This window comes from Oncorhynchus masou, chromosome 22 (genome assembly GCF_036934945.1).
Source record: "Oncorhynchus masou masou isolate Uvic2021 chromosome 22, UVic_Omas_1.1, whole genome shotgun sequence".
NCBI classification, from domain to species: domain Eukaryota; kingdom Metazoa; phylum Chordata; class Actinopteri; order Salmoniformes; family Salmonidae; genus Oncorhynchus; species Oncorhynchus masou.
The window spans coordinates 14,515,708-14,528,355 of record NC_088233.1 but is presented as its reverse complement, the minus strand read 5'-3'; the positions used below and the strand labels follow the sequence as shown (position 1 = coordinate 14,528,355).

The window sequence follows — 12,648 nt, the reverse complement described above, 5'->3', positions numbered from 1 at the left end:
CTACAGTAGGAGTTGTCGTGGTGGTGCTACAGTAGTAGTAGTAGTAGTAGTAGTAGTAGTAGTAACGGGTTCTACAGTAGGAGTTGTCGTGGTGGTGCTACAGTAGTAGTAGTAGTAGTAGTAGTAGTAGTAGTAGTAGTAGTAGTAGTAGTAGTAGTAGTAGTAGTCGTCGTAGTTCTACAGTAGTAGTAGTAGTAGTAGTAACGGGTTCTACAGTAGGAGTCGCGTAGTGGTGCTAGTAGTAGTAGTAGTAGTAGTAGTAGTAGTAGTAGTAGTAGTAGTAGTAACGGGTTCTACAGTAGGAGTTGTCGTGGTGGTGCTACAGTAGTAGTAGTAGTAGTATGGGTTCTACAGTAGGAGTTGTCGTGGTGGTGCTACAGTAGTAGTAGTAGTACAGTTGAAGTCAGAAGTTTACATACACTTGGAGTCATTAAAACTCGTTTTTCAACCACTCCACAAATTTCTTGTTCACAAACTATAGTTTTGGCAATTCATTTAGGACATCTACCTTGTGCATGACAGGTCATTTTTCCAACAATTGTTTACAGACAAAGATTACTTCACTTATAATTCACTGTATCACAATTCCAGTGGGTCAGATGTTTACATACACTAAGTTGAATGTGCCTTTAAACAACTGAAATTGCAACCAATCATGACCAGTTGTGATACAGCCAACCCAAATAAGAAATACATTTGATGATAGAATTCTCCCCCTACCCTCCTTCTAGGCAAGTCTATTGTCCAGCTACCTGCTAATAGCCATAATGGTGCTGTACAACGTGACAATATGTGTTTGAAGGAGTATTTTCTAGTAAGCAACAAGTTGTTTACATTCATTAAACAACTTTGTTCCAATATTTCTGTAATTCAGTGATATTTTTCCCCATAGTAATTCGTTATGGATCCATAACTAAATAAACAAACATCGGCATTTTGAAAGAGTATTTTTATCATTATTTTATTAACGAAAGCATAAAGATTCCATTATTAGTTACATTGTTTTAGTTTGAACGTGTAGACTGGCACTTAGAACAGAGGGAAAGTTTCCCTAGTCAGCTCCATTATTAGTGCAATGCCCCTTAAAGTGTTGCTCTGTCCTACCCAGTGTGACAAAGTGGGGGTCCACCCCCTCCCTCCTCTTCCCTTCCCCATGGGCTAGGTCCGTCTTCTGTGCACGGTTCAGCGGCCCATCCCGTGCCCCCTGCCATCGTGCCTTGAACGCTTTCAGTGGATAAAGCTGGAGAACTGCAAGGCAATCCCATTGTGTGCCACTCAGGAGCCATGAACAACATGACCAATGTATATTGTCCTGCTAATTACAGGGTTAATAATAGATCTGTGAGAATATCCAACAAGCTTTTAGATCATTCTAAATTAATAATAATAATAATAATAATAATATAACAATAATAATCGCTTTGTTTAAAAAATAACAATATTTTGGAGATGATTTAAAATAACGTAAAATGAGCAAGAAAAAGTCCATTTGTGAACATGGTGTGACATATGGTTACTAATTTGTAAATAAAGCTAATTTGTTTTTTTTTAGAATGATTTATTTCTGTTTTTAGAGGGAGAGAAACCTCATGGGTCTCCCAGTCAAGGCCGGCACGGGTATTGGACTAGCATCTGTCTTAGACCGTTGCACCACTCAGGCACTGTACAGCCAGCCCAGTTGGGAGTCGCCTACAGTACTACAGTGAGACCAAAATAAAATGGTTAAAAACCTTAGTGTAACAACAGTTTTAGTAAGTAATATTGAAGTCGTACACAATTATTTTCTATTTAGGTGTATGTCGCCCATTCATTGTCAGACACAGTAGGACCCAAAAGCGTAATCAGTGCTCTAACTCCCCCTTGCGCTGGTCTGGAGAAATGAAGTGGTGACGCAGGGTACCGTACTAAACCACTAATTACCTCTAAATCCCGCAGCATAATCTCAAAACTTTTAGTGGTGACGCAGGGTACCGTACTAAACCACGAATTACCTCTAAATCCCGCAGCAAAATTGCAAAACTTTTAGTGGTGACGCAGGGTACCGTACTAAACCACTAATTACCTCTAAATCCCGCAGCATAATCTCAAAACTTTTAGTGGTGACGCAGGGTACCGTACTAACCCACTAATTACCTCTAAATCCCGCAGCATAATCGCAAAACTTTTAGTGGTGACGCAGGGTATCGTACTAAACCACAAATTACCTCTAAATCCCGCAGCATAATCGCAAAACTTTTAGTGGTGACGCAGGGTATCGTACTAAACCACTAATTACCTCTAAATTCCGCAGCATAATCTCAAACTTTTAGTGGAGCAACCACTGTAGTAATGCTACTAGCGGTTGTCATGACGTTGGCCTCTTTCGGTATAGCAACCCCATCCCCCTCTCCCTGCCTCCCCCTTGCCTCCTTCAACTAGGCTGCTGTGGCCAGAGGTCGTAAATTCCTGAGAAGACCTCCTCGTGGACACACAGTATACAGAGAGTAGAATTTCATGGAGCACAAAGGAATTTCTTCCACCTCACAGAACTTGAGGTACGAACAAATTTCATGTTCCGGAGAAAGTATAAAAGATCGGTGAAGAATCCAGCTACGAACTGGTCCGTTTGTCACAACTTGGGGAAGCTCATGGGAGACGGTGTGGCCACATTACCATAACACTGTTTATATAATAGCCTCAGATGAGGTTTACATCTAATTGTTGTATAAGATGAATGAGTGAGTATGATACTGTTTGTATAATTGTGTGATATGATTTTGGACTGTTTAATGATGAAAAATACAAGTCCCTTTTGATTTGAACTAAATCAGAGGACTGCCCCTGAGCCCAGTTAGGGACAGACATCCTGGGACAGCCCTCTTCGGCCATTCCGAATAAAACCCCCACTCTGGTTTTCAATCAGCAGACCGAGCTTACCTCAATTATGAGATGGCTAAAGGTTTCAGACCATGTTTTTCTCCATTAGGAGGGCAAAGGTTGTAGACCATTGCTGAATCTTTTAACCATACCACGTGGTTAAACTCTTAGACTATCGATACCGACAGAATAAGAACAAGTCTTTGATATTAATTACTAGTATGGAGCTAGGAATTCGGTATCATTGAACGCGAAGAACGACAACCGCCGAAACACCCGTTCTATAACGAATGTCACTCTGAACAATCCCCTCTAACCACAAGCCGTCATTTCGGTTTAGCCCACTAGGGCACATTCTCCTATTATTTCATGCAACCACATTTACCTTGTTTGTTTGTTTGTTTATGCATTTCTGTGAATTACTTAGTTAGTAATAAATAAATGATTTAAGACAATTGATGTATGGACTCATAGTGAAGACTGGGTTCGTGCAGATAACCAACAATTTACGATGTTTGGAATGAGACTAACGTGAGGTAAAGTAAATAATTCATTAATTCGAAGACTAATTGATCAGATAAAATATCTAAAAAGTTATTTTAGGAAATTATAACTTTGTAATCTGAATATTTTTTCTTGGTGCCCCGACTTCCTAGTAATTACGGTTACATGATTAATCAGTCTAATCGCGTAATATCTAATTACAGAGAATCTTTGATAAAAAAAACTATCAGTCTTCAGTTAATGATAGTAAAGACACGACACAGTGTTACGTATGTAGCTCCATTGTTGTGTCTTACTTTGGGAACGTGTGGGTTGAACTCCACAGCTCTGTGTATGGCTTCTACAGCATTCATCTCGGCTGTACTCAACCCTCGCCTTGACGCTGCCTCTGGAGAGAACCTGCAATGGGGAACACGGGACACCAGTGTGTGTGTGTAAGAATGTGGGTCATTGAGTGTATGTGAAAGTGTAGTGTGTGTGTGTGTGTACCTGCAGTCATAGGGGTTACTATGCTAAGATAAATGGAATCCTCTCAGTCTCATACGCAGAACTAGGATATCTAGGAGGTGTTTTAAAATGCCCTAACCCATTTCAAAACAGAATCACTCAATATCATTCTCTCTGTCACACGAATATCCCCAGGCTAACTTTTAAATACTACTTCAGGTATGTGAACCACTTGGTGCCATTGTAACAGTGGTAAAATGATACTCACTTGTCTGATACCGCCCTGGCTTTGAGCAAGGCTGCTGTGTAGCATATTGTTGCTGATTTGGGTAAACTAATATCTGCGGGGAGACAAAGCACATATCAACAGTGTTCTTTTTCCTCCACTTAACTAGAAGACATTTCCACTAGACAGGGATGGAATAGGGCCCCTAAGGGTTTTTACTGAAGGTATTGGAGGGTTTACAGGATTTCACTAGAAAACAGTCTCATTTTACTTTAAGTCATATGATAATGGTTGGATGTAGACTTTATTTTCTAATGATTTTGTATTTTATGACTTTTGTTATGTAATGTCTGTCATTCAAACTTATGTCTCATCTCCAGAAATAAAATCACAGTGACATTGTTAGCACTGCACAGGTGTCTCTTGAATGTCTGGTCATGGACCAATGAGCAACAGTTAACATTGAACTTTTTTCACTTTAAGAGGTGTGTGTGTGTCTTACCGTCGTACTTGGCTAGTACGGCCTGTACGTCTGCGTAGTTCTGCAGCTCTAGCAGCGACTCCAGCAGGTTCTCATGGATATTGAACATACTGAGGAGAGGGAACTCCTTCATTAACTGGAAAACATACAACTGTTGTTACATGTAATACCAGACAGGCAGTGAAACAACAGACTTTAGTAACCCTGCCCAGTCCCACACAGCCTCAAACCTAGCCTGGTGCCAGACCTATTTGCTCTGTCTTGCAAAATTGTCATGGCAATAAGAGATGACGCGACAGCAGCAGATCTGGGACCAGGCTACCTCCAACCACTTCCCCAGACCTCTATGTTCTGAGGCTGCAGAAAATACATTTCCATTTCAGTCATTGAGCAGACACTCTTAACCAGAGCGACATGCGGAAGAAATTAAGGTGCCTTGCTCAAGGGCACAGACAGATTTTTTACAAAGTTGGCTCGAGGATTCAAACCAGCGACCTGTCAGTTACTGGCCCAATGCTCTAAACTTCTAGGCTACCTGCCGCCGCTGCTGTTTCGTTACATGTTTTTGTTACATTTATCATACAAATGTATAGTGATTGAAAACATTGGCAGGTAAAAATGAGGCAAATCCTAACTTTTACCAAAGTCACATTTTCACCTAGTCCACCCCCCCCGTAGTTCCCCCCGACATCAATGCTGATCTAACAGACAATTCAAGTTCAGTGGGAACTACAGTAGGATTGGGGATTGGTCCGTAACCTCCTGGTGGCTTGGTGTATACTGTACTTACATCTCTCAACATTTTGACAGCTTCTCTGGTTCGGCCCAGCTTTCTAGAGCACATAGCAAGTCTCCTCTTAATGTAAACCAGAACATTGGTGTCCCTTCCTGAGAGAAACACCGCAGCAAAGTTATTTCAGCTGGTATAACACACATGGACACACACACACACTTCCGAGCACACACACTAATAGATTTATTTGCGTATATATGTATGTGTTTGAGAGTGTGCGTCTGTGTTTCCAACCAGGTGCATGCGTAATCTTTTCGACTGTGTGTGTAGGTTCAACTGTGTGTATGTTTGACTGTCTGTCTGTCTGTCTGTATGTTTGGCTGTGTTTGTAGGTTCAACTGTGTGTATGTTTGACTGTATGTTTGGCTGTGTGTGTGTGTTTGACTGTGTTTGTTTGTACTCTACTCACTGTGCTGTGCCTCGTACTGTGCACCATGATGTTGAAGCTGTTGGCTGCGTCTGTAGCAGCCCTCTCCTGTCTTCAAGGCCTGTTTGAAGAGCTTCTCTGCCTCCACGATGGTGGTGGCCTCCTCCTCTGCCAGCAGGATGGACGCTGTTGCACAGCTGACAGGACAAGACAGACCAGTTGGAAAAGAGTGAAAATAATTTTTGGGGAAGACGACACAGAGGAAGACAACATAGAGTATATATACAAAAGTATGTGGACACCCCTTCAAATGAGTGGATTCGGATGTATAAAATCGAGCACACAGCCATGCAATCTCCATATGTTGTTGGACAGGATGCCACCTTTCCAACAAGTCAGGTCGTCAAGTCAGCTGCTCCGATAAACTGTAAGTGCTGTTATTGTGAAGTGGAAACGTCTAGGAGCAACAACGGTTCAGTTGTAAAGTGGTAAGCTTGTTGAATGCCAAGTAGTTTTTTAAACATTTTTTTAAATGTAACCTTTATTTAACTAGGCATGTCCGTTAAGAACAAATTCTTATTTACAATGACGGTGTAGGACAAGTGGGTTAACTGCATTGTTCAGGGGCAGAATGACAGATTTGACCTTGTCAGCTCTGGGATTTGATCTTGCAACCTTTCAGTTACTGGCCCAACGCTCTAACCACTAGGCTACCTGCCGCCCCAAAGTGATGGCTGGAATGGTGTAAAGCTCGCCGCCATTGGACTCTGGAGTGATGAATCACGCTTCACCCACTGGCAGTCCGAAGGATGAATCTGGGTTTGGTGGATGCCAGGAGTAGGTTGCCTGCCCAACTGCATAGTGCCCACTGTAAAGTTTGGTGGAGGAGGAATAACGGTTCTGGCTAGGCCCCTTAGTTCCAGTGACGGGAAATCTTTAACGCTACAGCATACAATGACATTCTAGTGGAGTCTCTGCTTCCAACTGTGTGGCAATAGTTTGGGGAAGGGCCATTTCCTGTTTCAGCATGACAATGCCCCCGCGCAAAAACCGAGGCCCATGCAGACATGGTTTATTGAGATCGGTGTGGAACAACTTGACTGGCCTGCACAGAGCCCTGACCCTAACCCCATCGAACACCCTTGGGATGAATTGGAAAGCCGACTGCGAGCCAGGTCTAATCACCCAACATCAGTGCCTGACCTCACTAATGCTCTTGTGGCTGAATGAAAGCAAGTCCCTGCAGTAATGTTCCAACATCTAGTGGAAAGCCTTCCCAGAAGAGTGGATGTTACAGCAGCAATAGGGGGGACCAACTCCATATTAATGCCCATGACTTTGGAATGAGGTGCTTGACGAGCAGGTGTCCACATACTTTTGGTCATGTAGTGTAGCTGGAGGGAGAAACAGGGGAAGACCACACACTAAGCACAAAGGAGAATAAATTGTGATGCCGTTGACCCCTAAAAAAAGTATCCGGAAAGGCTGTGAAAATGTTATGTGTGTGTGTGTGTGTGTGTGTGTGTGTGTGTGTGTGTGTGTGTGTGTGTGTGTGTGTGTGTGTGTGTGTGTGTGTGTGTGTGTGTGTGTGTGTGTGTGTATCTCACACTTTATCGTCAGGCTGTATATACAGTGCCTTGCGAAAGTATTCGGACCCCTTGAACTTTGCGACCTTTTGCCACTTTTCAGGCTTCAAACATAAAGATATAAAACTGTATTTTTTTGTGAAGAATCAACAACAAGTGGGACACAATCATGAAGTGGAACGACATTTATTGGATATTTCAAAAAAATGTAACAAATCAAAAACTGAAAAATTGGGCGTGCAAAATTATTCAGCCCCTTTACTTTCAGTGCAGCAAACTCTCTCCAGAAGTTCAGTGAGGATCTCTGAATGATCCAATGTTGACCTAAATGACTAATGATGATAAATACAATCCACCTGTGTGTAATCAAGTCTCCGTATAAATGCACCTGCACTGTGATAGTCTCAGAGGTCCGTTAAAAGCGCAGAGAGCATCATGAAGAACAAGGAACACACCAGGCAGGTCCGAGATACTGTTGTGAAGAAGTTTAAAGCCAGATTTGGATACAAAAAGATTTCCCAAGCTTTAAACATCCCAAGGAGCACTGTGCAAGCGATAATATTGAAATGGAAGGAGTATCAGACCACTGCAAATATACCAAGACCTGGCCGTCCCTCTAAACTTTCAGCTCATACAAGTAGAAGACTGATCAGATGGCGGTGTTCGCCTTAGCAATCTCACTAGGATAAAGACCACCTCCATTCCTGTCATTATTGAAAGAGATCATGATACCTCACATCTCAAAATAGGGCTACTTAATGTTAGATCCCTTACTTCAAAGGCAATTATAGTCAATGAACTAATCACTGATCATAATCTTGATGTGATTGGCCTGACTGAAACATGGCTTAAGCCTGATGAATTTACTGTGTTAAATGTGGCCTCACCTCCTGGCTACACTAGTGACCATATCCCCCGTGCATCCCGCAAAGGCGGAGGTGTTGCTAACATTTACGATAGCAAATTTCAATTTACAAGCTTCTCGTCATGAAAAAAAAAATAGAGCAGATAATTTCTAATCTTTGGTGACTTTAATATTCACATGGAAAAGTCCACAGACCCACTCCAAAAGGCTTTCGGAGCCATCATCGACTCAGTGGGTTTTGTCCAACATGTCTCTGGACCCACTCACTGTCACAGTCATACGCTGGACCTAGTTTTGTCCCATGGAATAAATGTTGTGGATCTTAATGTTTTTCCTCATAATCCTGGACTATCGGACCACAATTTTATTACGTTTGCAATTGCAACAAATAATCTGCTCAGACCACAACCAAGGAACATCAAAAGTCGTGCTATAAATTCAGAGACAACACTGTGTCTACCCAATGACACCAGAGGACAAAAATCAGTTAACCACCTAACTGAGGAACTCAATTTAACCTTGCGCAATACCCTAGATGCAGTTGCACCCCTAAAAACTAAAAACCTTTCTCATAAGAAACTAGCTCCCTGGTACACAGAAAATACCCGAGCACTGAAGCAAGCTTCCAGAAAATTGGAACGGAAATGGCGCCACACCAAACTGGAAGTCTTCCGTCTAGCTTGGAAAGACAGTACCGTGCAGTACCGAAGAGCCCTTACTGCTGCTCGATCATCCTATTTTTCTAACTTAATTGAGGAAAATAAGAACAATCCGAAATTCCTTTTTGATACTGTCGCAAAGCTAACTAAAAAGCAGCATTCCCCAAGAGAGGATGACTTTCACTTTAGCAGTGATAAATTCATGAACTTCTTTGAGGAAAAAATTATGATTATTAGAAAGCAAATTACAGACTCATCTTTAAATCTGCGTATTCCTTCAAAGCTCAGTTGTCCTGAGTCTGCACAACTCTGCCTGGACCTAGGATCAAGAGAGACGCTCAAGTGTTTTAGTACTATATCTCTTGACACAATGATGAAAATAATCATGGCCTCTAAACCTTCAAGCTGCATACTGGACCCTATTCCAACTAAACTAACAATGTATACGAAATGCTTCAGTCTGGTTTTAGACCCCATCATAGCACTGAGACGGCACTTGTGAAGGTGGTAAATGACATTTTAATGGCATAGGACCGAGGCTCTGCATCTGTCCTCGTGCTCCTAGACCTTAGTGCTGCTTTTGATACCATCGATCACCACATTCTTTTGGAGAGATTGGAAACCCAAATTGCTCTACACGGACAAGTTCTGGCCTGGTTTAGATCTTATCTGTTGGAAAGATATCAGTTTGTCTCTGTGAATGGTTTGTCCTCTGACAAATCAACTGTAAATTTCGGTGTTCCTCAAGGTTCCGTTTTAGGACCACTATTGTTTTCACTATATATTTTACCTCTTGGGGATGTTATTCAAAAACATAATGTTAACTTTCACTGCTATGCGGATGACACACAGCTGTACATTTCAATGAAACATGGTAAAGCCCCAAAATTGCCCTTGCTAGAAGCATGTGTTTCAGACATAAGGAAGTGGATGGCTGCAAACTTTCTACTTTTAAACTCGGACAAAACAGAGATGCTTGTTCTAGGTCCCAAGAAACAAAGAGATCTTCTGTTGAATCTGACAATTAATCTTAATGGTTGTACAGTCGTCTCAAATAAAACTGTGAAGGACCTCGGCGTTACTCTGGACCCTGATCTCTCTTTTGAAGAACATATCAAGACCATTTCAAGGTCAGCTTTTTTCCATCTATGTAACATTGCAAAAATCAGAAACTTTCTGTCCCAAAATGATGCAGAAAAATTAATCCATGCTTTTGTCACTTCTAGGTTAGACTACTGCAATGCTCTCCTTTCCGGCTACCCGGATAAAGCACTAAATAAACTTCAGTTAGTGCTAAATACGGCTGCTAGAATCCTGACTAGAACCAAAGAATTTGATCATATTACTCCAGTGCTAGCCTCCCTACACTGGCTTCCTGTCAAAGCAAGGGCTGATTTCAAGGTTTTACTGCTAACCTACAAAGCATTACATGGGCTTGCTCCTACCTATCTCTCTGATTTGGTCCTGCCGTACATACCTACACGTACGCTACGGTCACAAGACGCAGGCCTCCTAATTGTCCCTAGAATTTCTAAGCAAACAGCTGGAGGCAGGGCTTTCTCCTATAGAGCTCCATTTTTATGGAACGGTCTGCCTACCCATGTCAGAGACGCAAACTCGGTCTCAACCTTTAAGTCTTTACTGAAGACTCATCTCTTCAGTGGGTCATATGATTGAGTGTAGTCTGGCCCAGGAGTGGGAAGGTGAACGGAAAGGCTCTGGAGCAACGAACCACCCTTGCTGTCTCTGCCTGGCCGGTTCCCCTCTTTCCACTGGGATTCTCTGCCTCTAACCCTATTACAGGGGCTGAGTCACTGGCTTACTGGGGCTCTCTCATGCCATCCCTGGAGGGGGTGCATCACCTGAGTGGGTTGATTCACTGATGTGGGCATCCTGTCTGGGTTGGCACCCCCCCTTGGGTTGTGCCATGGCGGAGATCTTTGCGGGCTATACTCAGCTTTGTCTCAGGATGGTAGGTTGGTGGTTGAAGATATCCCTCTAGTGGTGTGGGGGCTGTGCTTTGGCAAAGTGGGTGGGGTTATATCCTTCCTGTTTGGCCCTGTCCGTGGGTGTCTTCGGGTGGGGCCACAGTGTCTCCTGACCCCTCCTGTCTCAGCCTCCAGTATTTATGCTGCAGTAGTTTATGTGTCAGGGGGCTTGGGTCAGTTTGTTACATCTGGAGTACTTCTTCTGTCCAATTCGGTGTCCTGTGTGAATCTAAGTGTGCGTTCTCTAATTCTCTCCTTCTCTCTCTCGGAGGACCTGAGCCCTAGGACCATGCCCCAGCACTACCTGACATGATGACTCCTTGCTGTCCCCAGTCCACCTGGCCGTGCTGCTGCTCCAGTTTCAACTCTTCTACCTTATTATTATTTGACCATGCTGGTCATTTATGAACATTTGAACATCTTGGCCATGTTCTGTTATAATCTCCACCCGGCACAGCCGGAAGAGGACTGGCCACCCCACATATGCTCTCTCTAATTCTCTTTCTTTCTCTCTCTCGAAGGACCTGAGCCCTAGGACCATGCCCCAGGACTACCTGACATGATGACTCCTTGCTGTCCCCAGTCCACCTGGCCGTGCTGCTGCTCCAGTTTCAACTGTTCTGCCTTATTATTATTCGACCATGCTGGTCATTTATGAACATTTGAACATCTTGGCCATGTTCTGTTATAATCTCTACCCGGCACAGCCAGAAGAGGACTGGCCACCCCACATAGCCTGGTTCCTCTCTAGGTTTCTTCCTAGGTTTTGGCCTTTCTAGGGAGTTTTTCCTAACCACCGTGCTTCTACACCTGCATTGCTTGCTGTTTGGGGTTTTAGGCTGGGTTTCTGTACAGCACTTTGAGATATCAGCTGATGTACGAAGGGCTATATAAATACATTCGATTTGATTTGATTTGATCAGAGATGCAGCCAAGAGGCCCATGATCACTCTGGATGAACTGCAGAGATCTACAGCTGAGGTGGGAGACTCTGTCCATAGGACAACAATCAGTCGTATATTGCACAAATCTGGCCTTTATGGAAGAGTGGCAAGAAGAAAGCCATTTATTAAAGATATCCATAAAAAGTGTTGTTTAAAGTTTGCCACAAGCCACCTGGGAGACACACCAAACATGTGGAAGAAGGTGCTCTGGTCAGATGAAACCAAAATTGAACTTTTTGGCAACAATGCAAAACGTTATGTTTGGCGTAAAAGCAACACAGCTCATCACCCTGAACACACCATACCCACTGTCAAACATGGTGGTGGCAGCATCATGGTTTGGGCCTGCTTTTCTTCAGCAGGGACAGGGAAGATGGTTAAAATTGATGGGAAGATGGATGGAGCCAAATACAGGACCATTCTGGAAGAAAACCTGATGGATTCTGCAAAAGACCTGAGACTGGGACGGAGATTTGTCTTCCAACAAGACAATGATCCAAAACATAAAGCAAAATCTACAATGAAATGTTTCAAAAATAAACATATCCAGGTGTTAGAATGGCCAAGTCAAAGTCCAGACCTGAATCCAATCGAGAATCTGTGGAAAGAACTGAAAACTGCTGTTCACAAATGCTCTCCATCCAACCTCACTGAGCTCGAGCTGTTTTGCAAGGAGGAATAGGAAAAAATGTCAGTCTCTCGATGTGCAAAACTGATAGAGACATACCCCAAGCGACTTACAGCTGTCATCGCAGCAAAAGGTGGCGCTACAAAGTATTAACTTAAGGGGGCTGAATAATTTTGCACGCCCAATTTCAGTTTTTGATTTGTTAAAAAAGTTTGAAATATCCAATAAATGTCGTTCCACTTCATGATTGTGTCCCACTTGTTGTTGATTCTTCACAAAAAAATACAGTTTTACATCTTTATGT

The 12,648-nt window shown here is 42.9% G+C and overlaps 1 protein-coding gene across 7 annotated transcripts in view; it reads right to left on the bottom strand.

Annotated features, from left to right (window-relative positions):
• The window catches only part of LOC135509050 (suppressor of tumorigenicity 7 protein homolog), a 125,046-nt gene that overhangs the window by 10,004 nt on the left and 102,394 nt on the right, over positions 1-12,648 (bottom strand). For all 7 annotated transcript variants that reach the window (XM_064929356.1, XM_064929353.1, XM_064929354.1 and 4 more), the window contains 5 exons: positions 5,717-5,871; positions 5,305-5,402; positions 4,536-4,650; positions 4,076-4,148; positions 3,657-3,759 (listed from right to left, as the gene is read on the bottom strand). In XM_064929356.1, the coding sequence (XP_064785428.1) occupies positions 3,657-3,759; positions 4,076-4,148; positions 4,536-4,650; positions 5,305-5,402; positions 5,717-5,871 (544 nt within the window). The remainder of the gene's footprint in view (positions 1-3,656; positions 3,760-4,075; positions 4,149-4,535; positions 4,651-5,304; positions 5,403-5,716; positions 5,872-12,648) is intronic.